General features: G+C 39.3%; 1 protein-coding gene across 4 annotated transcripts in view; it reads right to left on the bottom strand.

The window, feature by feature from the left end:
* Positions 1 to 3,145: 3,145 nt before the first annotated feature.
* GAS2 (growth arrest specific 2) overlaps positions 3,146 to 26,276 on the bottom strand; it is a 96,739-nt gene continuing 73,608 nt past the window's right edge. For all 4 annotated transcript variants that reach the window (XM_075755339.1, XM_075755337.1, XM_075755338.1 and 1 more), the window contains exon 8: positions 3,146 to 4,523. In XM_075755339.1, the coding sequence (XP_075611454.1) occupies positions 4,305 to 4,523 (219 nt within the window). In that variant the 3' untranslated portion in view covers positions 3,146 to 4,304. The remainder of the gene's footprint in view (positions 4,524 to 26,276) is intronic.

The raw sequence follows: 26,276 nt of genomic DNA on the forward strand, positions 1-26,276 counted from the left end.
CTGTTAAAACACATCCATTCATGTAGATTAGGTAGTTGGCATTCTGTTTGCTTTACAGCAGTACCACTGCTCCTCTTTTCTCCACCTCCTGAGAGCATTTTCAGTTGCAGATCACTTGAAAAACTCCTGGCAGAGACAAGTGCTCGTAAGTTGAAATGAAGGGGCTGACCCTCAGCGATTGCAACGGCATCATCTTTGTTGCAGTAACAGAAAATGAAACTATCTGCTGCTGCATATTGTTAAATACACAGATTATGCCAGGGAGTGGTTGGGGCAGAACTCCACAGAGATTTGGGAGACACAGAAGCTGCGGCTCCACCAGGGTGGGTGCCACCTCTGCGGGCCCTTCGGAAGATGGACGACTTCAGCAGGTGGGTTTGGCACAGCCACAGGCTAAGTCATCGGGACACAGCTCATCAGGCACGAGCTGTGCCAGCAGTTGGACAGGGATGGAAAAGCCTCTCTGGCTCCATAAATGTTCGCGTGATCCCACGTGTCTGTTTCACCTTCCTTCAGATTCCTAACGTACCACAGGCTAAGACAGTGGGAGACGCAGAGCCAAGAAAAAGCGCTCTGCCTCCTTCCCTGTCAGGTACTGCCCATCCGCAGCCAGCGGGGCAGCACAAAACAGCAGCCCCAGAAGAACCAAACCCTCAGAAGCATCTTTAGCAGATGCTTCTGCAACACCATGGTGTGGCAAACAGCTCATCTCCCTGATCTAAAATGAATGCATATAATGAATTCAGTGTTGGGTCTTAAGAAACTTGCTGTACCTTCCCACGCACATATATTGACACCTCCTTATTTCACTCATGCCCACCGACAGCCCTTGAGCTGGTTTCCGTACATTTTCACATATCATCTCTAAATTGCTGTTGGAAAAAAGGTGGTAATGCAAAGGAAGGAGCAATTATCACTATAATAAAGATAAGAAAGAAAACCCTTATCCACAATCAGTGATGTAAATAATCCTGCTTGGAAGAAAAACTCCAGGTAATATATGAACAGCAAGGTGACAGAAGGTACCTCCTGTAATGAGCAGTAACAGATGTTACATTTCCAAACTAATTCTGAATTGCTTCCAGTGTAGTGATGCATATTTGACATTATACAATAATAATGTTTTTTTAAAAGTAATCTTACTTAATTCAGCCACCTTGAGTTGTAGCACAGTCACTCACTCACTCACAGCCAGCCGGAGCTCCCGTGGGGGTTGTCCTATGGCCCAACGAGGGCTTCGAGAAGAAGCTTCGCCGCAGCTCATAGCGGTTCAGCTTTTTAGGAGTTTCAGCCTCCTTAACGCTCACAGTCAGCCAAGCTACACAGCAGCAGAGTAAGCTAGAATCACTACATGGCACTCTTCTTCACAGTCATCTTCAGCATCTCATCACCTGCCCTTTTAACAAGAAACTATTCCACAGTCTCCACAGACCCTCCTTCACTTGGGGGAACAAGGAAAGAGCTGCAGACCTTCCCTGGGGGTACTCTGCCATTTGGTTCAGCCTTCTAGAAATCTACACCAAGTACCTTTATACCATAGGTTTTGGCATAGAAACTTTAGATATCATCCACTATAGCTAGCTAGTACAAACAATGGGATTTTTTTTTATTCTCTCCCTGAATACTGCCTACATGAAGTCTGTTCTGCCCCCATCACTGCAACCAGGGCCATACCTCCTTGAGCACGATTGTGCTGCTCAGCTTTAGCTTTGCAAATTGAGCCTTGGGCTCCTAACAACCCCCCAACTCCTACATTGCTGCAGGACCTAGTACGCTAAGAAAACACCATTCATCAAATCAGCAACACTTACCTTCTGAACAAGGTGCTCCTAAGCCCTTCCTCCGCACCTAACTAACTTCCTATGTTTTGGTTTTGTTTGCTTTATTGATGCTTCTGCTTTAATTTCCTCCTCTGCTCCTCACACCCACACCAGGTGCATCCAATGCAGTTAAGTCCCACCTGCAAAGTTTTTACACACATTAGGTGGTAGTGGCAATACTTTAAAAAGTCCTTTATAGGTCTCCCATTCTGGAACTGGCTAAGTTGAAGTTTTAAGTCAGGAAATGTTTTAATGTGATTTTTTTTTTTTATTTTAAGATGCCTGAGTTCCCTGAATCAAAAAAGACTATTTTGATAGCTACAGTCCAAACACATAAAGCAGTTCATGTTTAATTTAAAATCTTGGTTTGGCTTTACCAGGATAATTTGTTGAAGCTTAATATTAAAATAAACCTAAGAATATTTTTTTATAGTTATATGCTCTCAATTTATGTAAATACCTTCAAATATTTTAAAGAAAAGATGTAATAGTAATGCAAATTTAATCTTGTGTGATGGAAATACAACTATTTATGTTTTATAAACTAACCATTATTTCAAAATAAATATCTGACACTTTCACAAGTGGGTTTTTTTCTTCTTCTCTGTTCATTTGACAACAGATCTCACTGTGCATATATTAAGATCATTATTTTTTTCAGCTGTACTGCATTTTTTTTAAAAAAACATTACTATGGCCTGTTCTCCAGTCCCATAAAGGCTACATACATTGTTTCTATGAGAACTGGGTCTTTCTATGGCTTTTCAAAGGGTTTACTGCTTGAGTATATGTTTAATATTCCTAGAAAATGGCTCAAAATAAGAATAAAAGGCTGCAATTTTTCTTTCTAAAAACATGTTTGGAATTATGTGCTGCTACTTAGTATGGTGCACCAAGCCATTGTGAACGGCTTGTATTTAGCGGATATTTTTAGGTGGTGAGGTAGAACGTGCTGTTTTCATACGGCATGGAACATGAAAGAAGGTGGTCTTGATCTCGCCTAGCCAGTAGATATTTTGCTGTTAATTTTCAAGACCACGGGAGCAGATCGTAAGTATATCATCAACATCAAAAAATACAGAAAAATACCAGTTGGTACTTAAAAAGTGAATTCCAGAATGCTTTTGATTTTTTCTTTCCCTGCAAAGGAAAATCAATTTTCAATAAAATCTGGGTATTGCTGTGCTATCTGAAAGTGAATGTTTGCCCCGTTGACCGTGTACCTCATTATTAGGAAGCAGTATTGTATATTGTGGGCATCCAGTCAGTAGCAGCAAAGTGCGGGTACACAGATTACAAATAATAAATAAGACTTCCAAAATGTATGAGTATTTAAAAAAAATTTATTTCATTTTTAATGAAAGAACTGAGTTCTGCTCGAATTTATACAGTCAGTGAAATAATCCTATAAAATGATTTTTCTAGGATGTTACAAGGCACATAAATTACCAAATATCAACATAGAAAAGTAGCCAAAATAATGAACTAAGCCCCCATATGCCTTTTGCTATTTTAGAGGTGTGGGAATGATTTACAAGAATGTGCATCACTCTATTGACAGGGTAATGAATATTTCACATTTGGCATGACCAACAAAATTAAAAATAAGGGGAAGGAAAAGCTCAGATTCAAGAACAGTGTTAGCGTTTTGTGACTCAGGAGGGACTAGCATCTTCTGAAGCTCCTCCTTGGTCAAAGGGCTGTGCATCTTTTAGGCTTCCCCTCGTGGGTCGCAGGACATCACCCCGCGGTACATCTCTATTGTCTGGCAGAGGAAGGGACAACCTCTCGACTTCCCCGTGCTTCTATATTGGTCGACTTTGTAAAAACCAGGAAGGATCTACGTACAGATCTGGCACTGAGCATTGTCTTTAGCTTTAAAGAGTAGAAGGTGTTTGTGTGTGGGGGGGGGTGGTTCTTGGGCTTTTTTTAAAAAAAAGTAATCACTCTGGGAAGTTGTTTGGCATGCAAAAAGTCCTTATATTCTACTGGTTAAGAAAATCTTGCAACCCATAAAAATACTCGATTTTTACTTCATTTCAAGAGGCATTACCAAATAATTTCCACAAATATTAATTTTCCACCTGCATATATATTTTTCGACTAGCCTAACCGTCAAGGATTCAATGTAATAAGATTTTCATACAAATATATTGTATTGTCTATTTTCTTCCATTAACAGGATCCACTCCTTTATGTAACTCTAAGTATACATTCACATATTAAAGAGTAATAATTTGGCTAAAAATATATGTCTATTTCTTATCTGATGGTAGTAATTAGCCTATCAAGGGTAATTTGCTATAAAAGATACAGTACTAGAAATAAATAGTTCTAGAATTCAAAGATCTTCAAAATGGGTTGCCATTTCCAGTCTGTCTTAAATTTTCCAAAGTCCTTTTAAAGCATAAACTAAATTTACTACATTTGAGAAAATGATTTGGACCTACATACATAAAGTCCCGATCACATGAGAAGCTTATTTCACTTAATCTCCTTCTTGGTTTTGTAATGGGCAGAAACAACCAGATAATTGTCTGGATTCATGTCCCTGAGGGTTGGAGACTTGCTCTGGATCGGAGAAGTTTTCCCATCCACTCGGGAAATCTGCAACATTCGGCACGGGTCATGCTTCAGTAAGTAACCTGCGAACGTCTCCCATCCTCCTCCAACACGAACCATCACATGTTTGTTGTGCAGCATCTGAAATTACATATACAGGGGGGAAAAAAAAACAAAAACAAACCCTCTTGAAAGTGAACCATTCACTGGGAAATCACATTTTTTTCTACTGGAAAACTGTGCTTACTTTAATTAAAAGTCAAAGACATATGTTAGTAGTCTGCTTTGTAATCAAAGGAAGGAAAGAAAAAGAAATAGTAGAATGGTCTTTATTTGAATTTAATAAGTAAATAAAAATACCTGTAAGAAAATGAGACTGTATTTAAAACTAAAGTTTTTCATATTTTATGTAAACAATGCTACATGTTTTTCTACTCCTACAGCACCAACTGATCCCTTTCCTTCACGTGCTAACTGCCAAAATAGGTACCTCGCTCTAACGTATATCCTCTAGAGCCACACTCATTTTCTGCCTAAACTCAAATTAAAATTTTGCACCAAGTATTAATGTGACTTCTCCACGTCTGCAGCTGTGAGTTCAGTTGGCAATTTCACTAATTTCTCTCCTCCGGTTCTCCACGCAGAACAGTCAAATAAATACCGGTGAGGCACCATAAAGCAGCACATTCTATAGAAGCCACGTCATAAATCACGCACTGAAAATCGCTTTGATTAGTACATCTCATGCAATGCTAAACATCATTTAGCTGTAGTGCCAGAAATTAAATTTGGCCCCGTAAAAGGCATGCTAGGAGATGTTTAACGTAGTCTGGGTAATGACATTTGGATTTACAGCTGTGATGCGTATATGGGCTCTTCTACATGTCCAAAACTCCCTCGAGGGCTGACAGTATTTGCAATTGAGACTTACGTGGCACATAAACCTTTTGTAACGTAGCACAATTCACATTAGTACCCATAGCATAGACAACAACATAAAAATAAATTCCCAATCAAACAAAATCACAGATAATAAAAGGCTAAAATGCAAATCTTCCAAAAAAACCCCACCCCAGGTGACAAACAAACACCCCAGCATAAAAAAATGTTGTTTGACTTCTGTGACACGAGATGAGAGATTCACCTGGAGTGAGGAAAGCCGTACAACTTTCTGATGCTTGAAAATCAGGGTAAATTTATAAGGAATCAAAGTCTTCATCTGAATAAGCAGCTGCGGATGAAATCTGGTTTGAAAGTTTCCATTTAAAACATTTCAATGCAAGGAAATTCTTGTTTCTGCATTTTCGTTTTTATGTGAAACACAGTGGGAAGTCAATTCGGCTTTGGATACTAAAAAGTAAAGTTACTTCTGATCCATCCCAATGAGAGCACACTCAAGTACTCAGTTTAATTAACATCTCTCCGCTAATGAGACTGTCTGTGCTGCTGCTCTGGGTTGTAGGAGCGTTAGCCTCTACGATAGCTATTCACGAGTGAGGTTTTCCTCTAGATTGACATGGGTATGAAAGAATCAGACTCGCATCTTCACCAATCACACTTTTTGTCTTTCTTCCCAAGCTTTGTATTTTAGTTTCAGGACTTCATTTTGAACTGACAGGGGTATGATCAGCCTTCAGCAGCATGAGATTTGAATCAAGTCTTTCGTCTGGACAATATATCACAAAAGCAGCAAATGGGTTTTATATCAAGTTTGAAAACTGCAGCTGAAATGGTGACATAGCCTTGAGACAATAGAGTCTATAGAATTCTATTTAGCAACTTTCTCCTCTTGGAATGTCTGAAAAGCATTTGAGAAATGCCCCAGAAACTTTTCACATAAAGGCATTTTAAGCCCAACTTTGGTCCAGTGCGACAGGCAATGCGGCTGTGGGAAGGAGTTAACTATTGCTGAATTTCAGCTTCCACATATTGTCACAGGGGGGTTCACGTTCCGAGAGCAGCTAGTATCTGGACTTTTGTTTAAGAGTTAGGAATGGAAAGTTAGCAAAAAGTATATTTAGTTCCATTTCCATAGGGACTACTGTGCAGACAAATAAAGCCTACTGCTGGTACGTTATTTCCTGAAGCTCAGGTTAAATGTACATCTTCTGTCTTTCGCCTCTTTTTTCTTTCTCTTTGTATTGTTATACTATTATAAAATTCATTGAATGCTTGCTTTCTATAGAGACTGGGTTTTCCTGCATCCTAAATACAGTTATTGTTCGTGCTGTGCCTTGCCACAAAAGCACCATTTTACTCCTACGGCCATATTCTGATACTAGTAACACCAGCACAAATCCAGAATAATTCTGCTAGCTTCAGAATTGCTCCAGGTTCACAGAAGGAGAAAGGATTTCTCACCAAGAAGGAAAAAAAAAAAAAAAAAAAAAAAAAGAAGAAGAAAAAGCGAATAAAATAACTTGCTCTACTTTCTAACTGAAAGAGCAGTTTCCTCCTCGACATTGTTCAGCTGGAGATGAATCTTTTGAGATTTTATGATCCACCTGATTCAGATTTTCCACTGCATGAGGTCTCTGAGAAAGAAAAAGTTGGATTCTACAATAATAAAGTTTATTAGTCAGTTATCGATGTAAATAAATTAATGACATACATGTATTTTCACACTGCTATCCAGCCAACTGAAACTGAGAAAACCATTTCTGCAAAATAAAATCCAACATATGTTTATGGTTGCCATAAATCTTCCTTATTTCCGTTGTGTCTGAAGCGGGGCTGTCACTGAGCTGTTCCCTCTAGAATCTGTGTTTAGGTTAGAAGAGTTGAATCTATGGTGAAGCAAACAGATGAGAAACCAGCCAACTGGACAATAGCATCACAGAGGAGGAATTATAGATTGTTTTGGTATGCATTAAGGCTGCATCAAGAGATAAGATGAAAAATAATCAATAAAAGTTAGGTGAACTGAGCTGTCATTCCACAGGACTTGGGCACAAAGTGAAATATAGTCTAAACTGTTCTGGTTTTCACATAAATAAGTTTAGAGAGCTTTATGGCCTATTGAAGACACATTATTTAAATGTATGTAAAGATATTTAAGCTCATGTAAATGAGCATAGTTTTACTGACTTGAAAAAAAAAAATCTATTCTGTTTTATTGGAACCGAAAATCTGGCCCAATATTGTTATTCTTCAGATTATATTATAACTTTGTTTAGGAATCTTTCAGGGAGGGGAGGGGAAGCAAGGGGGGGAATTAAACACTACGGATCTGATCCAAGTCCTGTAAAAGCCAAAAGAAAGAATCCTACTGACTCGAAAGGAACGTGGGCTGGGCTCTGGAAGCCAAACGCAGCAAAAACAAATCATAGCCTGGAGTTAGTTGGTGTGATTTTAGGCCAACTTCAGAAACGATGTAGGCTACATGCTGAGAGCGTATTGACTATAAAAGCCAAAGGTGTTTGGCAAAATAACGCGGTGCATCACACCAGCGGTTGTGCAAAGAATATGTTGCACTCCAAAAGTGAAACGTGAATGAGATTGGGAAAGAGAAGAATTGAACACATTTCAATTAATTTTTACTGAATATGAGCCACTTAGACTCATTGTCATCAGTAGATACAACCCTTGTTTCTCATACCTTAGCATTTTGGGGACCTTCTTGCAGAGGTGTTCAGCCCATGAAATGGGCTTCTAGATCAATATGTTTTTATCCTGACCGCAGAGACGTCCCAGGCCAACATTAAGGAAATCCCAGTGCTATTAAGACTCATCCACGTGATTCTGTCAGACCACTACCCATAGCAAGCTGGAACATCTCGCCGCTCTCACTGCAGGCATCGAGGTCTGAGGTAAGTACGTACGGGTACACACACGCGCACGCGCACACACACGCACACACACACTGAGTACACTCAGATGTGGCACCCGTGCTTTATGATTTTGCTGCAACCCTAGCTGATGCTACTTAGCAATCATTTTGCTCCATCCAGCATGACTGTACCATTTATATCAACGATCTACCCTCCTGTCTGTGCAAAACATAAAAGGCTTTCTCGAATCTCAGTATTATTCACTAACCATTCTTATTAAAAAGGTGAGAGCAGGGTACAAAACTTGGACCAGGACCAGGACCAGGACCCAGATCTGGGCTACCAGCCTTCCCCAGGGAGTCTCTGAGCCTTTCTCTAGAATCTGGTATTGCCAGGTAATGACAAATCATTCCACAGGGCATAGCTCATGTGGACATTTTCATGGAGTAGGATATCTCTTACATACAAGAGACCGAGGTCTCCCTCAGCATCATCCTAGATGTGGCCTGAAGAGCTGACGTTAGGAGAGAACTTGGAGCCTGTGGCTGTGTGTGTGGCTGACAGGTGGTGAACTCTTCTTGGAATTTGGTATGCATATCTATATGGAAGAGGAAAAAGTATTATTCTGGGACTTGAGAGATTATCACTTCAGAGAACAAGGCCCGTGTCAAGCGTCAAGATTTTATTCTTTCTCACAGCAAATAATTTTAATGGTAAAGCTCTAAAGCCAGCAAAATCAGCCCTCCAAGTCCCCAGCAATTGCAATGCTTAGCAGTTACTTGGTCCTCTTGAAGCCGGCCACTGAAAATTCTCACATCATTTAATGTGGAGCCAGGTCTAGCCTAGTCAGGCCCTGAGAAAGACTCTGTGAAAGACTGGCAACATGCAGAGAAGCCTGTCTAGCCGTATGCCTTCACAGAAGCTCCAGCGATATTAGTTCAACATACAAAGGTTCACGTTAGCAGGTAACGCTAATACTGCATTCAAACAGGTGGTGACTGGGGGCTGGCCGAGAAGAGGACACTGAGGAGTGGCGAATGGGTACTGGTCACTGGTCTGACAATTGGTCTGGAAATGGGTTTGATTAAAAAAAAGAATTGAGGGAAACCACACAGATGTGCAGCACATGCTGAGAGCGGCTGGCCTCTGATGGGGCAAGCCGGTAGCAGACTGGCGTTAGGAATCCTGCTTGCTCCAGGGAGGTTTTGAGGAGACCTGACACGAGCAAGTGCAGAGGCATTGGACAACAGAAAAAGAGCTGCAGTGCTGCCCTGTGACCATGGATTAGTGGTCCTTAATAGCGATGAACAGCAACCTCATATTTCCATAATCATTAATGTGATCATATTGACAGTTTACTCATTTCTAGTATGCTAGTACGTACCCATGCAGTAAATGCAGGAGTAGGTGGTAATAGGCATTGACACCAAGTTTCCTAAATACACTCATATGAGGAAGTGAATTTTCAGAAATTTGTAGGTAACCGTTGCTACATGGAGTTTCTCTACTTCATCACAGTATGAAGTAGAAGTTTCTCTACTGCATCACAGTCTCCTGATTGAGTGCTGCATGCCACATCGCTACAGACATTAAAATTACCTTGTGCACAGACAAGTATGCAACTTTAGCGTTCAGTGTAAAATTGATAGCAAAATCCTGCAGTACCATCAGATTTGAACACCCATCAGGTTAGATTTAGCTACATTCCTATTTTTAAAAGTTTACAGCCACTGTAGCATACATTTTATAAAAGGCATTACTACTGCTACATACATAGAGTTCACTCTTACGGACACAAGGGATCGTGGGAGCAATTCCCAAGAGGATATGGACAAAAACCAGCTTCCAGCTGGAAAGCTAGAAAGCTTTCCTCCAACTATTCTTTTTCTTGGCTTTCACTCTCTTTTTGTCATTCAATTTGTGTGTTGTCTTCTTAGAGAAAAGTTTGAGTCTGATAAAACATAAAGCTTATTTTAGACTTTTAAGAACTCACTTATGTGCCTAAGTGCACATCTAAGGAAGTCAAATTAAACCTCAACTCTGCACATCTGAAAAAGTGCAAATTATGTAGCCAATTCCAGGTATTAATTATTCATCCCCACTGAAGTAATCTACTTACAGCATATTAATGTGTATTTTGGCAGGCAACAGTATATTAGTCCCTTCCAACCTGAATTATCCTATGATCCGACTGTATTAAAACAAATAATAAATTAAAACTCTCATCTTCCCCACCTGAAAAACAGGAAAAAGGCACTCCTCATTTTTCCTTGTCATCCCTCATTAAGTACACTTTGCCTAGGCCCCTTCTTGATACAGGATTATACAAAACTGTTTTGGATTATGTCTATGAGTTTTAAAAGTTCCAAATGATGCAACTGGTATCGCTCCAGTCATTACACATGGATTTGTTTAGGGACCTCCTCCGAATTTCCGCGTTGTTGTTCTAAAACCCCAATAAAGGAGCCTGCACTTCCCCTCTCTGCAGACACCGTGATAATGACATGGAAAATAGACAGCTCCCTCTCATTTTCAGGGATTTATATGTAGTAAATCACACTAAATGAATCTCACTTAGCTGGAAAAAGCATAATAAAAAAGCTCAGCTTCAAAAAAAGATGTCAAGTGCGCACACTAATTGCTTGTCACAATATTTCTAGCTGTGCTAGAGCTGGGGTTTATAATTAACACGCTTTCTGAATTCTAAAGAATTTTATTTTAACGTTATATCTTGGGCTGTATCAAACACATTAACAAGTCTCCACTCAGTTTGTTGAAACGATCTCTTACACTATGTTGTATAAACAAAGAATGGGATGGAATGATACTTCATAAATTATTTATAAGCTTCATTGGTTCAAGTCTATATTCCCCAAACAAATCAAATGCAAACATTCCTGATTTTATAGTAAATATTAATGGTGGAAAATAAACCAGAATGAAGGCATTCATCAGAATCCCTAAATCTCCATTTTTGGGCAGAATAACCTTTATTGCTTTGCGTCAAGTGATATTTCTCACTGAACAAGGAGCTGAGTTTTCCTGTAGAACCTAATAAAGTTCCCAACCACTTCAGCAACACCACCACACTTATATGCTCCGTGTCTATTGACTGACATATGGGGTGGGGGGAACTGAAAGAAGTATTGACTTCAGTAGGTGATAGAAAAAATTGTATCACCGTAGTTCCAGCTGAAATGATTTTCAGTGGCTGCTGATAGAGCGAAGCCTGACAGATTTTCCAGGTGAGGTGGCCACAGAGGCTTGCACCAACAGAGCCTTCAAAGCACATCTGTACCAGGCCTTACGCTAAATATAGATCAGAGGCCTCCTATAATTCATTGAGTCATTTTTTTCAAAGTTTGTTTCAGATTAAGAGAACAAGCAGACTTTGCGTATGCAAATACAAAAGGCCTCTAAACAAACATTTGCACATGTAAACACCCAAAAGGCAATTTAAACACGAGAAGTATGAAACAGAAAATGGTGGGTGCCAGTATCTGCTTTTCTCCTTTTCAAAATTTGGCTATCGCTTCCCTCAGTCAAACAGAATTCATCAGAGAGGACTGTAGACTTACCGCTCTGCAGACAGGACCTGCATTTATGCGGTCAGCCATAAAGACGGTGGGTTTAAGCTTATCCTGAGCTCTTTGGAAGTTAAAAATCTAGTAAGTGAGGCTTTCTGAGCTGAGTATTAATTTCCATCCGTTCTCCTAGGCAAGAATTGTTATTACATGAAGTGCTAAAGATAAAAGAAGGAATGGTAGCGGTGCAATATATTGTGTACAGTGACATCCGTAAGACAAACGCTATCTTTCACTATATATATTTACATGGCAGGATCCCCAGTCTGTGCCTGGTGCCCAAAGGCATCATCACACAACAAATAAGGATTTAGGGTACAATGACATAATTCGGTACCATCTACCATATTCAACTCCAAATGCTTTAGATACACGCATCAGACTCACGTTAATAGCGAGACTCAGTTTTTTTAAAAAGCCACCTATCTTCAAGTAACTTAAAGACATAACGAGAGACTCACAAGGTTTAGTGGGCAATCAACAGACTTGAAGGGAAAAATGTTTGTCTTTGAATTATGTTATAACTGTGTTTTCATTAAATTGTCTTTCCTACCCAGACATTTGTCAGTTTTTTTATTACATAGTTGAGCCTCAAAAATTATGTAGAAATTCTTCAGCATTTGTAAAGTGATAGCAGCTTACAGTATTAATATACAATATAATATTATGTATTATAAATTATTATAATATAGTATTATTGTAGTCTAGTATTAAATAGGTATTACCTATTGTTTCACACTTAAATCTATTAATAAATTTTGCAGTAAAGTAGAAATGGAAATGTTTAAATATATAAATAAAGATCCCCTCTCCAAATATTAGAAGCCTGCTCAATAACAGATACATTTTTGTCTCCTATTCCTTCTCCAAAATCGGTAGGACTTTGTATCTGTTGCCATTTATGACTGAAAAAAGAGAGGCCAAACCAATAGGAAAAAAAGTCTAACATCAATGAGATTGATGCTCCTCTCCGATTAAGGGATTTATTTTATTTTTTTTTAAGAAAGGATTAAATTGGGAATTAATAAATTGAAAACTTGGCACAGAATGTAATGAATTTGGGTAGATAGTATATGGAGATTTTCTTACTTCTACTTGTTCAAATGTGACCTGAAACATCTAATTCTTTGTGGGTTTTGTAAATTGGCTGGGGTCTCAAAGCGGAGAGCCGCAGCCCAGTTGTAAATCATGTCTTCTTTTTGATGATGTTAGCGAGAAGATCAGAGACTTGGCTAGCCTGAACTCTTATTCCTCAAAACGCTGCTGCCAGTTTAGGCCTTTGCCAGTCTGACTGAGGAAGTTTTGGAAGCCAGAGTTGTATCTGATTTTTGTTCTTCAATACTCTAGAGCAAAGGTGGGCATTACGGGTATTAAATTATTTGACTGTACTATTTATGCATCCTCCCTTTCTCGCAGGGTTTTGATTGTGATAACAGAAGCTGCCTTGTTCAGAGCGTTCTGCATCAACACGAATACGCCAGTCTTCAAGCAGCAAAGGGAGAGGTGTTTGAAACATGAGGAAACACTATTGCTTTGCCACCAAACCAGAAGGCTCACTAACAATACTTACAGCATAATACTTGCAAGCTTCAAAATACTTAAACATTGATATTAAAATGATCCACGTGAGGTACATACGTTAACTCCTGGTCTCCTAGCAGATTAACTAACATATGCGCCGAAAGGTCTCAGAGGAAACATAACGAAATCTTATAAAACCGAATGAGACCAGTTACACAACATTTTCATTAAGTGATGGATCCAGTTCCTACTGAAGTCAACGGGAATTTATCCAATTCTTCAAAATGTATTTTGGGTCATGTTTTTCTGAAATCTGAACCTGACTCTTTTGCTAAAATAAGGTGGTGGGTTTTGTGTTTTTTCATTTTTCTTTTCTGAAAAAGCCCCAAGGATAAGGGCTTTAAAACTGTACTCACCATGTCCTTTGTTAATTAAATCCACTCCTTACAAACCAGCCCTTTCATTCTCCTTTACATCTCTCAGACATTTCTATGAAAAGATGCATAACATCATCAACTTTTTTACTTCACTAAATCACGCTGCGGAGAGTTCCCTTCTTTTAGAATATGATGTGAATCGCTTTCACCCAACTCATCCTTACTTAGCTGATCCATCATTTTGCTTGCACATTGAGTTCTCCTTTTTCTAGACTGACATTACCGTCCATTCATCAACTGTCCACCCGGCAACTGCTTCCACTTGCAAAAACACTCCTTTTCGTGAAAAACTTAAGCAAAAGGAGGGCAAGTAAAGCTGACCTGATACGAGAACACCCTCGTCTCTTGGGACTCGCTTTCTTTTCAAACCTTCTTTATTCCATTTGCAAGTTCCTGCTAGGGGATCTTTGGACCTCATTTGAGATTTCCACCTCACAACTTTTCAATTTATTTTTCCAATACTAACTCAAGTTGTTAAACTACCTTATCGGTCAAAACTCTTTCTTTATAGTGCACATGAAACACTGTTATAAAACGTCACATTTTCAGCACAGGGCTGATGATGCAACTGGGAACTGAAGACATCTGTATCCTGCTGAAGACAGAGAGGCACAAAAATAAGCATCTAGTGATTCAACTGAAATCAGACTGCTGTAGCTCAAGAACAAAGGCTTCATATATTAACATACCTTGTCAGTATGACCTATATTACCTGGTCACCCGCTGAAGCAAGTTAAAATGCTCTAACACTGCTTACGTGACATATAATTCATACATGACTGTAAATTCCCCCAACAGGAAGGCAATCTGGGGACAGCGCGAACAAGTATCTCAAGTCTCTGCCTTTCACCCTTACACAGAGCTAAATCCTGCTCCTCTGTTATTGCTTATGCAGGAGGCAAATCCTTCCCACAGCAATATGAAATGAAAACAAAATTTCATTTAGATTTAGTCACAGCTCAGCAAACTAGTATGCAATCAGGTTAGAAACCCAGTACCAAGGGGAAGAGTTTATAAATTGTTCCTAGAGCTTTTCCCTAGTTGAGGTACATATGTGGAAAAGTTGAGATGGCTTCTTAGTTACATCCTGGTTTATAACAAACAGCTGCTCAAAGTGGGCAGTTTACAAAGGTCTGAAAGAAGCCAGGAAACATATGTTTGAGAATGAGGACACAGGGTGTCTAAGAAAACAGAGTGGATAGGATGCTAGATGACTAAAGGCTCATACAATCCGAGGGACATAACGGAGGATAACTAGGACCATGACGTCCACTTAAAGCAGAGAACAGGCAAATGGCGTGTTTACGCCGGTACCAAGCATGATGTGCCAGAAGATTTTTCCATTTGATATTTCAGCAGAAGATCATACCAGAACAGCACACAGCCTCCCAAAAGGGGCAACAGCAATTGCTGAAAACAGGGCTCCTGTAAATCCAATCTAACAGCATACATGGGTAACAACAAAGATCGGCAATTGTGGATTTATCTGAAGTACAGTAAGAGCAGGGTGGTGACAGAACAGGAGAGCAGAAAACAGGGTGTCCCAGGATGTGGGGATGAGTGAGATGATAGCAAATGGGGGACACAGAAACATCCGCCGAAACGTTAGAGACAGCAGTACTTAAGAGCCAGGGGAAAGAAAGTTTCTTTTCAGCAGGCAGCTAACAGTAAGCAAGAATCAAGCAGCACACTGAATCCCCGAACTGATGAGAGACATGGAATACCAAAGGACGGAGAGGGAGAGCTCAAGGCAACTAACAATAATTACTGAAACTATTGAAAGAAAATTTAAAGACTCAAAGGACAAACTGCAAGTGTGTCTCACAAATTATGGGATCTAGCACAGAGATGATTTTTAGCTGACACTCGGTCATCTGAAGAGACAGTAGAGATTGAAATTATGGAGCAATGATCAAGAGAATTGCACATGGTACCTGCCATCAGGATCCGAGATATGTACAAAGGCACAGATGGAAGGCGGTGCCAGAGGAACTGAGAATTTTATTGGAACAGGGTAGGAAAGAAGAAAGGTCCATTTGCACCGGGAAGTGAATGTAAAGATCTCATTAGCCTGAGGCATTGATTAGTGTAGAGGTCCCAGCTTGAGGAGTAGCATTTCCACAGTCATTCTACCACTAAAGATACTTAGAAGCCATGAAATAACATCTCGCCTTCTGCAAAAGAAATAATCAAGCGAGGAAACTGGAATTTTTCCCCTTTCACATTGCAAAAATGCAACCTCCTCCCTCTATTTGCTCTTGGCAAGAGATGAAGTGAATATGCTTGGCATAATGGCATAAAACACAGATGCACATGGATGGAAACTAATGAAGAAAATTGCCTGTTCCACCGGTTCAGCTCTGGATTGAATACACATGCAGGGAGCCACGCAAAGCTCTAGACTGTAACAGAACAGGAGCTTAGTCACCTTTCATGTACCTGAAGAAGCCAGGAATTGGCTTAGAGGGTGAAACCACTGCCACATAAATCCTGCATGGCACAGACACCTTAAGGTCAACAGCCTATTGACCTCTGGAGGCTGAGGAAAAGGCAAAGTTGCGTAAAACATTTTTACAAAGGGAAAGCACTGGGGAAGGTCAAATTAAGGTATTGTCTGTAGCACAAATGTTGCACTTAATGAAATAAAAGTCTTTATTTCTGTTTTCAGAATATAGCAGACCCATTGAAATAATTACTCAAAGTATTCCTGCCTAACTTACCAAAATCAAGATACATCTTCGAGTGTGTACTGATATGAACAACATGACAGTTTGGACATTTGGGATTCTCACTCTTGATTAAACTTTCCCTCAAACCTTACTTTTGGTTTCTGTCTGACACAAGTTTACAGAATTTGGGAATAGTACATGTTTGGTGTCTAATTAACACCAGACCTCAGTTAAAGTTTGAAAAAAGCATCCTGTGTAGGCGAGCGCTTTGTGTGTGAGAAATGACTCAGATGCAGACAGAAGTAAACACACTTGTTTATTCATTAAGAGACAAGTGAATTTCTGACAAGTGGAGGCTTTTATTTCTTCGACAAGGAGGAATAGTGTCGAGGAAAATTAATCAGATGTGGGAGTCATGTTCAGAATGGCATTTGCGGGTAAAGGCAGTGTGCATTTCCAAGCCCTTTGGGTGAGACCCTGCACCTGGTTGACTACGAGGGCAACGAGGGTGACAGTGTCTTGTTGCTTCCCCTCCAGACATTTCTGTGTGGGCCAGCCACAAAGCAGACCTAGTCCCTATCAACTGAAATGTGGGATATTTAACACAAATCTAGTTGCTTCTAGCTACAGCACTGACTCATAAGAAATATTTTATGCAATGCTCAGCAGAAGAGATGATATGGCAAACAGATTAAATGCAGAAAAAGAAATCAGAGTTTATGAGGTTAAGTGAAAGAGAAAACGTAAACTGGCAAATGGCGTCTCTGGATGGAGACATGGAAAACCAGATGTATTAAGATCAAATAATGCGAGGAGGGAAAACTGTCTTTCAGAAAAACCATTTCAAAAGCAGAAGTATGAGGCTGCCAAAATACATCTATGAGTGATTGCTTAAAAAGAAGAAAAAGGCTTTACTCTCACCTTTGAACAACAACAAAAAAATAATATTGATTTTCTTAATTGTAGATAGTTAATGTTTCTATTAACATTTTGAGCCTTGGAAAGTCTCTCTCAGAAACAAATAGCTAAGGGAACAATTCTGTCTCACTTTCTAAAGTTAAGTAAGTTTTTACTCCTCAAGGAATACCACTGAAATCACATATTGGAGCAGTGAGATACTGCACAGAATGAGTTAGAGAGGCAAAATCTAATGAGAAATAAAAATACGAGTTCCGCTTCTAAACAGTACACAAATTTAAAACAGAAACCTAAATGCGAAAGGAATTAATTTTACCCAGACTATCAAGATTCTCCTCATTTACATTCCTCTAAGGATATTTAGTCATTTGCAGAGTGTATTCGTGCACCGAGTGATCATCCATTTCGATTTTGCCACTGAATTCAGCGAATCTAGGACTTCACCATGCAAATGCACGTGGGTTGCATGTGAACACGTCCATGTTATAGCACTGCAGAAGTACACGAAAATGTTCTTTTGAACCCTAAAGTGCCATCTGTTTTCTAGCTGTTTTCTCAAGACTCATTCTGTCTCTCCTAATTTCCTGAATAACTGCCTCAAAACAGCCAAATAAAAGAAAATATTTCCCGCAACCAAATGAAAAAACCCACCTTCATCTACAGAATTCTTCTCACTAACTGCCTATGGAAGTGATGTGCATGTGATAAGTGACACAGACACGTTATAAGTCCAGCACAGATTGATTTATCACATGCATCCAACTGCAGCAACCTATACGTTTCTCTAACTCCACTGGGATTTTTTTCTTTTTAGCATTCCAAATTTCATCAAACAGCTACTTTCAAGTGTATGCAAGATTCATGCAGAAGCTGGACTTAAAAATGCTTAATTTGCTTCCTTCTTTGTGCATCCATATCCTCAGGGATACCAGTACAGCAGACCCAGAAATAACTTTCCTGCAGTTGTGATCTGTGTAATATTTGTCACGAAAGTGACTGTAGGCCATTTTCCCCACACCACTGTTTTCCTCAGAGGACAAGACAGGCTCTGACCTCTCTAGAGAGTAAGCTTAAAAGGATGCTTTCAGAAGCAGTGCTGCAGCAGGAGCATAGCCCAAGTACAGAAAAGCAACCAAGTGGAATGAAGTTTCTCCAAGCGTGGAGGAAGAAGAAGGGAAATTTCATTAATACAAGTCATTCATTCCACTTAAAGCATATGACAGTCAGGCGTGTTGTGGAGATCGGAAAGTCCTTGAGCAGAAAAACATTTGAGTAGATGAACATATTTTTGCTGAAATAAAGCTTTCGGTATCTGTAATTATATTTTTCCTATCACATAGAGATACTGACATAAAGCGTTCACGAACACCAACTGCTCAGAGCCCAGAGGTGAAATCTCTTACCTCACCTCAAACAATGGGAGTTCAAATTGCATTTCACATAGATTTTGATTGACTAGTGGCTGTTTTAAACCATCAGCATCTAAAGGCAGTTCACACTGCTCCCCGTAATTCGGGTCCCCTCATTTCTTTCCTGCTTGCATGTCTGGATTTTCTTCCAGCTGAAACCGTGTTGTGTTGAAAAATAATATGCCCATCTTTTGCCACCTATGGAAATAAAGGTGCTACCACCTCCCTGAGTGGTAAAAATCATGACCCAGAAGTTTTAGAATTAGGTTTAAGGTATTTAGATTTACCTAACATTCAAAGTTAATTTCAGTTGAGATAGGTATGGCAACATCCTCAAGCTGGCTGTTAGTATTTCGTTTTAAGGTATTAAGTCCAAAGTCACAGTATTTTGGAAGAAAAAAAATCCACACCGCAAACCCAACGTTAAAGCATAATCCCAACAATTGGTGCCTTTAATCAGTTTTCCTAGCTGACTTTCTGAGCTTCTACAGGCCTCAGGTCCAAGCAGGTCAGTGGGACGGGGTGGATGAAGAACTGGGTGCGTGATTGGCCAGTATTCCAATTTGGATGACCGACTTTCTCCAGGATCTTGGAGAAATTAATTCCACGAACACACTCTTTTTATTGTTCACTACCCTTCTGCTTACTTTGTCTAATCTGATCATCTGAAAACCTAAACAGAATCAGCCTTTAGTATGAGTTTTTACAATGTCTAACATGAGAAAACTGACCTTGGTTAGGTCCTACAGACTTCACTGAATAAAAGTAGAGCATATCATGTCAATAAAGTTATAAACCAGAGCTACACCATTTTCTTATACTGCAAACCAAAGATTTGCAAAACTATCACCACTCTGTCCTAACCTTTAAAAAAACAGACATAGAATAATTTATTCAGTATTTCCAAATTTCGGGATTTTTTACAGTTGGATCTGGTTCTAACCATTTTATTTTCATCTCTTTTTTTTTTTTTTGTGAAAGCTACTTTTCATAGCTGTGCATCCCATGCTACAAATACAACATTACTTAAAATAGAAAATTTTGTTGCCTGGAGCAGCGAAATGCCGTGCACAAGACGAAGTCACTTTTAGGATAGTGTAATGTCTTACTGAGTCACGAGACTAAAAACCTAGTCAGCAATGGGCAGATGTGATAACATCAGCTATCACTTACACGAAGAAAAAATGATGACAGAGTAAGGGATCACGCTCACCTGTTCATTAATGAGTCTCTTAAGGGCATCATTCTTATACATTTCTGAGAAATAAATAAAAAATGGCACGCCTAGAGTCACCACAATACAATTTAATTGCTTAGCACAGCCTCTAGAAAAAAACAACCAACCAACAAAAAAAAAAAAAAACCCAAAAACCCCCAAATCAACACAAAACCAAAACCACCGAACACTTCAGGATTGCAATTACGAAGAAAATCACAAGGAGGCAGACAAACACCACAATCAGTTAAATGCATGAGAAAAAGGAACAAAAAAGGTTGTTCTGGACAAGTGAAGATCTCACAAAGGATAGTTAGAACCTGCTTGTGTAATGAAAATTAATGAAAACTAAAGATTTCCAGACACCTTAACAGATTTCAAGAAACTGAATGCCACATATTTTACCTTTGCAGGTTTATCTTTGTGAAGAACTAAAAAATATTTGCCGCTGTAGGACCCTTCTGCACTGATCAACATAACCATCACCTTGACTTTAGATAATTTTCTGCGGTCTGTGAGCTCATTGGGTATCGGTACCTTCCTCATTTGGCTGACACCACCAAGTAAGCGAAAGGAAAGACAACAGCCGGAGGTGTTTTATGGACTGGAGGAAGGAGGCCTGCACAGTGGTAACACACCTTATACCTTAGCTATGAGATGGAGATCACAAAGGCTATATGCTCCTAGGATGGAAAAGAAGGTATAATTTTTGTTTGATCATTGGAAACAGAGGAAAATCTTGTCTCTGGGTTGAAGCCAGGACACAAACCCGTTGTTTCCACCACAGATATCTGAAAGGCTTGAAGGCATGTCCCTACTTCCAATTTCCATTCAGGCTTACCTTTAGTTTGAAGAGATTTTTGAAAAAGATTACTTCTCTCTTCCTGTATCCACATATTTGATTTCCAGATGCTGAATGACGTCACAAGTAACAATCACCACAGAAGAACTGTTCTACTGAACTTGAAGCTGATGGCAACAGCTCCTACTGTGTGCCTGGGCTTAGATATCCACCACGAAAAACTTGCTGCTGTACCAAGGGAAGTTCTCACAACCATAACGTCCACTGCTGCATCTAGCAGCATCTCTGCATTGCCTTCAATGTGTGCTATATTGAGGTGACATTGCCTTTGGAATTTACACAGGAAGCTATTTCATTACATCTTTTTCCAGGAAAGCAACAATAACGCTCAAACAAAAACCCCACAAAGCACTCTGCAGTGAGGGCCCCAACAAAAGAATGCCAATAAGTATTCTATTTTTCTGACTTTCTCAGAATAACCTGCACATTTTCAGGTGCACAAGTTGCCTGGGAATTTTTTTTTTAATAAAAGTTCACTAATGCCTTTATTAGTTAAACTTTTTACCTCTTCATGGCATTACTTTCAGGACTGGCAGAGTGCTGGGGTTTCTGATCCAACCCATAGAGTAAATAATATGCAATGACTCTAATACCATTTGATTTCATCAAATTTATGAGAGAGATGTAGGTTTAATTATAAGCCCTAAGACATACTTTTCGCATGACCTTCAGCACGCAAATACACTGTGATTCTATACTTCAAGTCTCTAGACTGGCCATCACAAGACTTGTTTTTTCCATTTCTTCTGTGTACTGGCTTGCCGGCTACTCAAAGATAGGATCTTTGAATATATCTCACCATTAGAAAGTAGTTTCCAATAACTGATGTAAACCAGTCAGAGGGTAGCTATGGTTGAAATTAAAAGCAGTTTTTAAGACTAACACATGCATTATCATGACTCCTCACTCAACGCTTGCAGATGAAATTGGTCTGTGCTTATAATTATCGAGTCACCTACACGCGCCCAAAGATGCAGCAACTATAGTGCACAATTTCACTATCTCAGTGTGATTGCAGCTTACTAAAAAAATAAAAATTAAAAAAATTAACAAACAAACACAAAACCAACACGATGTATTGCAATGATGACAGTTACGAAGCTTAATTAAAAGTGAGAAATCTAAAACTGGGGAAGCCCCAGCCATGTGAATACACTGGCCTGGGGAGATCATGTGCCAAACCCCAGAAATGATTCAAGAGGAGCTGTAATATGCTTACAATCCATTTATTCCTGTGCCAAAGAACTAATGTTCTTTTAAAAAGCTTTTAAAAGCAATACAATATACCAGACAGATATAAACCCATCTGTCCTTGGTTGCTTAGTGATCCTAGAATAGAGATGTAAAGAAATTCATTGGGCTTTTATTCCGACTAATTCAAAAGGTTACATGTTATTGTCTAGTCTTATCATTAAATATATTTAACAATACAGTCTGTTAGAAGGAAACTATTCCTTTATACTATTCTCTGTTGAAAAAACTCATTAAAATGTGGCTACACTGAGGATATTGCTTACAAAATCTCTTCTAATAGCAACAGAAAATCTCTTCTAATAGCAACAGGAATTAGTAAACACTACTGAAGTACATTTATCAAGTTTAAGGATGGGTTACATTTCAATAATTTCATCCATCCATTTTTCCTCCGTCTTTCCTCTACAGGATGGTTTTTTCCTTCACTTTCCACAACCCACAAGCTTTAGGGAAATCCGCTCTCTGCGTTGTATGTGAGAGAAAATTAAAACCTGCAAAAGAAGGGAAGCACAAAGGAACAAATACATAAATGGAGAAGGATTCAAGCCTTCTCTCTACAAGTGCCCCATTGGCAATCCAGTGCTCCAAAATGGCAAGGAGGAGAAAACAGGGAACTGTTCTCACCCCAGTCTCCTAGTTCTCTGGTATTCTGAGGCCAGAATATTCCCCAAATAGGTGCAATATAGTATTAGTACCAGTGCAGTAGGGACTATTGCTTAGCATTTACTTAAGGTGAAAGACTGCATGCGAACACTTGGTGTGGAGTAGTGACATGCTCCTAACTCACACCCTAAAAGCAACTTGCCCAAAAACCTAAGCAGCATAGTCTGTCTCTAGAGATGTAAATTAATTCCCAACATACTGAAACTGATCTTCTAGTCTGACTCTCTTCCAAAAAGTTCTGGATCATGGAGTGAAGGCTTGGCCTCCAGTTACTTCCCCCCATGGTGTAGCGTAGCAGGAGCCATAATCCCATCTCCTCCCACTCATGCTCTCTCTGGTAGGAATGTTTCCACCACTCCAGATTCCACCTCCTTCCCTTGACGAGTTGCAGGAGAGCACCACGTTGCATTAAGCACCTTACAACCTCACTACTTATCATAAGCAGTAGGGAACTCTGGGCTCTAAACCAATGCCACATCTTCCTCATCTTGGGTATGTTATGTACGTAAAGAAGGGTACATGGACAGAAGGACAAATAATGGACAGAACGGTTAAGAAGAGAAAAAGCCCCGTTTTTTTTTTCTTATTTTCATATTTATACAGTTCCATTTCTACATCTCCATTCAACTAGGTGTCTTTTTCCTCTTTTGAAAAACACCCTCGTAGATTCATAAACCCTGTAGGCAGAGCACGGTAAGGTAAAAAACATGAACTGACCAACATTTAAGATTAAAGGTCATGATATGCATATGTCTATATCCCCTCTATTATTTGTCACATATCTGGTGAACAGATAGTAGTTAACAATTGATATTTAACAATACTTATACTGAATATCAGTATATTACACACTCATTCTAACAGCTATTTTTGATTAATTTCAGTCCAGGTTTATATGGGTTTTTTTTACTTGTGTGGCAGTTGTCTTTGACAAATGCATCATTTGTATATTTTATTTCACTCTTTTTCACGCTGTCTCTCCATCTTAGTCCTGAGTACCAGCAAGTCTCTGCACTGTAATTGTCTTATGGCCTCACTGTAATGTTAATTCATGAAAAAATTTGACCCTTGTCTCTTTTGACAACACAATGTTCTCAAAGTTGTTAAATTCCATCAAAATTTCTTTTTAGATTACAATATGCCTTTACTTACATGGTACAGTCTAAATACAAATAAATTTTAGTTTCATGTAAATTGGAACTATATAACACAATAAGGGAATAAATATTATCTAAGAAACCTAAGATCCCAAGCAGTAAGTGCACTGCCCGCTCTATCCTGCAGTGTAACTGCTCACATTGAGCTGTCACTGGAAGTGGCACAGCTATAGCTTTTATCAGAAAATTATCTCAGAGAAGAATCTTTTGGTTACTAGCACCTATAACAGAGATAAGGGCATACAATAAAAATATTGGTGAGCTGGCAATATTCAGATAACATTCCTGCAACCACTGGTGTCTGATTTTATTCACAAGAACTGTCAGGATTCTCTAAGATGCTTCAGAAAACTGGTCAAAGCACAGGTAGCCCGAGATACTGGGTGGCTGCCTATAGAGTGCTTCAGATTCCTTTGTTTGGTGGTTCTTAGTGTGGTGGGTTGACCCTGGCTGGAGGCCAGGTGCCCACCAGAGCCGCTCTATCACTCGCCTCCTCAGCAAGGCAGGGAGGGGAGAAAGGAAGATGGAGAAAAAACAATCCCAAACTTGTGGGTCGAGATAAAGGCAGTTTAATGTAGCTAAAGCAAAAAGCCGCGCGCGGAAGCAAAGCAAAAAGCAAAGATTATTCTCTACTTCCCATCAGCAGGCGATGTCCGGCCACTTCCTGGGAAGTAGGGCTTCAGTAAGCGTGCCCCTTACTCCGGAAGACAAACATTGTAAAAAAACACAATGAATGCCCCCACCCTGTTCCTCTCCCTATTCTCAGTTTCTTACTGCTGAGCATGACGTCATATGGTATGGAATATCCCTTTGGTCAGTTTGGGTCAGCTGTCCTGGCTGTGTCCCCTCCCAAGATCTTGCCCACCCCCAGCCTGCTGCTGGGGAAAAAGAAATGTTGGAAAGACAGCCTTGATGTGTGCTGGCACTGCTCAGTAGTAGCCAAAACACTGGTGTGTTATCAACAGTTTGCTGGCTACCAATACACAGCACAGCACCATGAGGGCTGCTGTGGGGAGAATTAACTCCATCTCAGCCAGACCCAATACACTTAGTTATGCTGGAAACATTAGTCCATGTGTTTTTAGGTAAGATCTAATAGATGAAGAACACAAAAGTCTCAGGATTTGTTTTCAACTGTCTTCTATATGAACAGTTCAGGGCAACACCGAAATTATGAAAACAGTCACAGATGTCCCGAAGTAAGATGCAGAGATTTGGAAACTGCCTCCTACCTCTATCCTCTGGTTTTCACATCAACAGGGCTACATGCATAACCAAGAAAATTACATTGGGAAAGTATCTAGAGACAGATTATTTTATCAGATCTTGCTTGAATTAAGACTAGAGATTATTCTTTTAAATGATCAGGCCTGAAATAAACTTACTTAATTCCATGAGTTTCATTAAAATGTCTTCTAATTTACACTAGGGTAATGAGGGGAGAACGAGGGTAGCATAATTTCAACAATGTTTATACTTGGGCTTAATTTCCTTTAAATAGCACAAAGCATCCTCTCAAAGTTTTCAAAATGATGTCAGCGTGAGTCTATGGGGTATGATGTTACAATGTTGGAATGAAATTATGTCACTGCAAATCTATGAAAGCAACATTGTAAGTAACGAACCAAAGCTATACTAATGTGTTAAAAATTTGTGAAAACAATCTGAATGGAATAAACAACTGTGAAGAAAATTAAGATGTTACTAGACCAGAAATTATTCATCTGAGACTGCAATCATCAGTCTTGACTATAGATCCATATATATATATATATATATTTGGCTATAGACCCAAACCTAGTCACATGCAATGTGTAGTATATTACCTAAACTCAAATCCACCATAGTTCAAGTGATTGCAGCTTTCATGGAAGTCTTTGGGCCAAATTTGATCAGAGTATATATAATACCAGAAATTACATACCAGGTACGACAACTGGCGAAGAGTGCAAATGGTTGGAGAATTTAAACTAGAACGTGAAGTGGACAAAATTTACTCCTGATACAACGTGAAAGTGGGAAATTCATATCTGGTCACTCTCCCAGCTTCTAAAAACAGATATCCAAATGCAAATCCAAGGTGATTTAATTGCATTGATGAGGGTAGCATGAGCACAAATTAACATATGATGACAGGGCTGCATGATATTTCACTATTGCTAACTTTTCTTGCTCCAACTTTTTCCTTTCTTTCTGGGATCAGGTTAGCACTCGCAGTCATCTTGAATCAAATTTCCAATGCGTTTGAACCTAGAACGGATTTACACTGAAATTATAGTGCCATAGAGAAATGAAGGGTCTGCATTTCAACTTACAAACTGTATGCATTTTACATATTGAAGTTGACTTTCATTTCACGCACATAACTACTTTGTCACAGTCATTACATCCATTTTTGGACCTCCTTACCAGTACCCCATATATAGTCTTACAT

Source organism: Balearica regulorum, chromosome 5 (genome assembly GCF_011004875.1).
Source record: "Balearica regulorum gibbericeps isolate bBalReg1 chromosome 5, bBalReg1.pri, whole genome shotgun sequence".
Taxonomy (NCBI): domain Eukaryota; kingdom Metazoa; phylum Chordata; class Aves; order Gruiformes; family Gruidae; genus Balearica; species Balearica regulorum.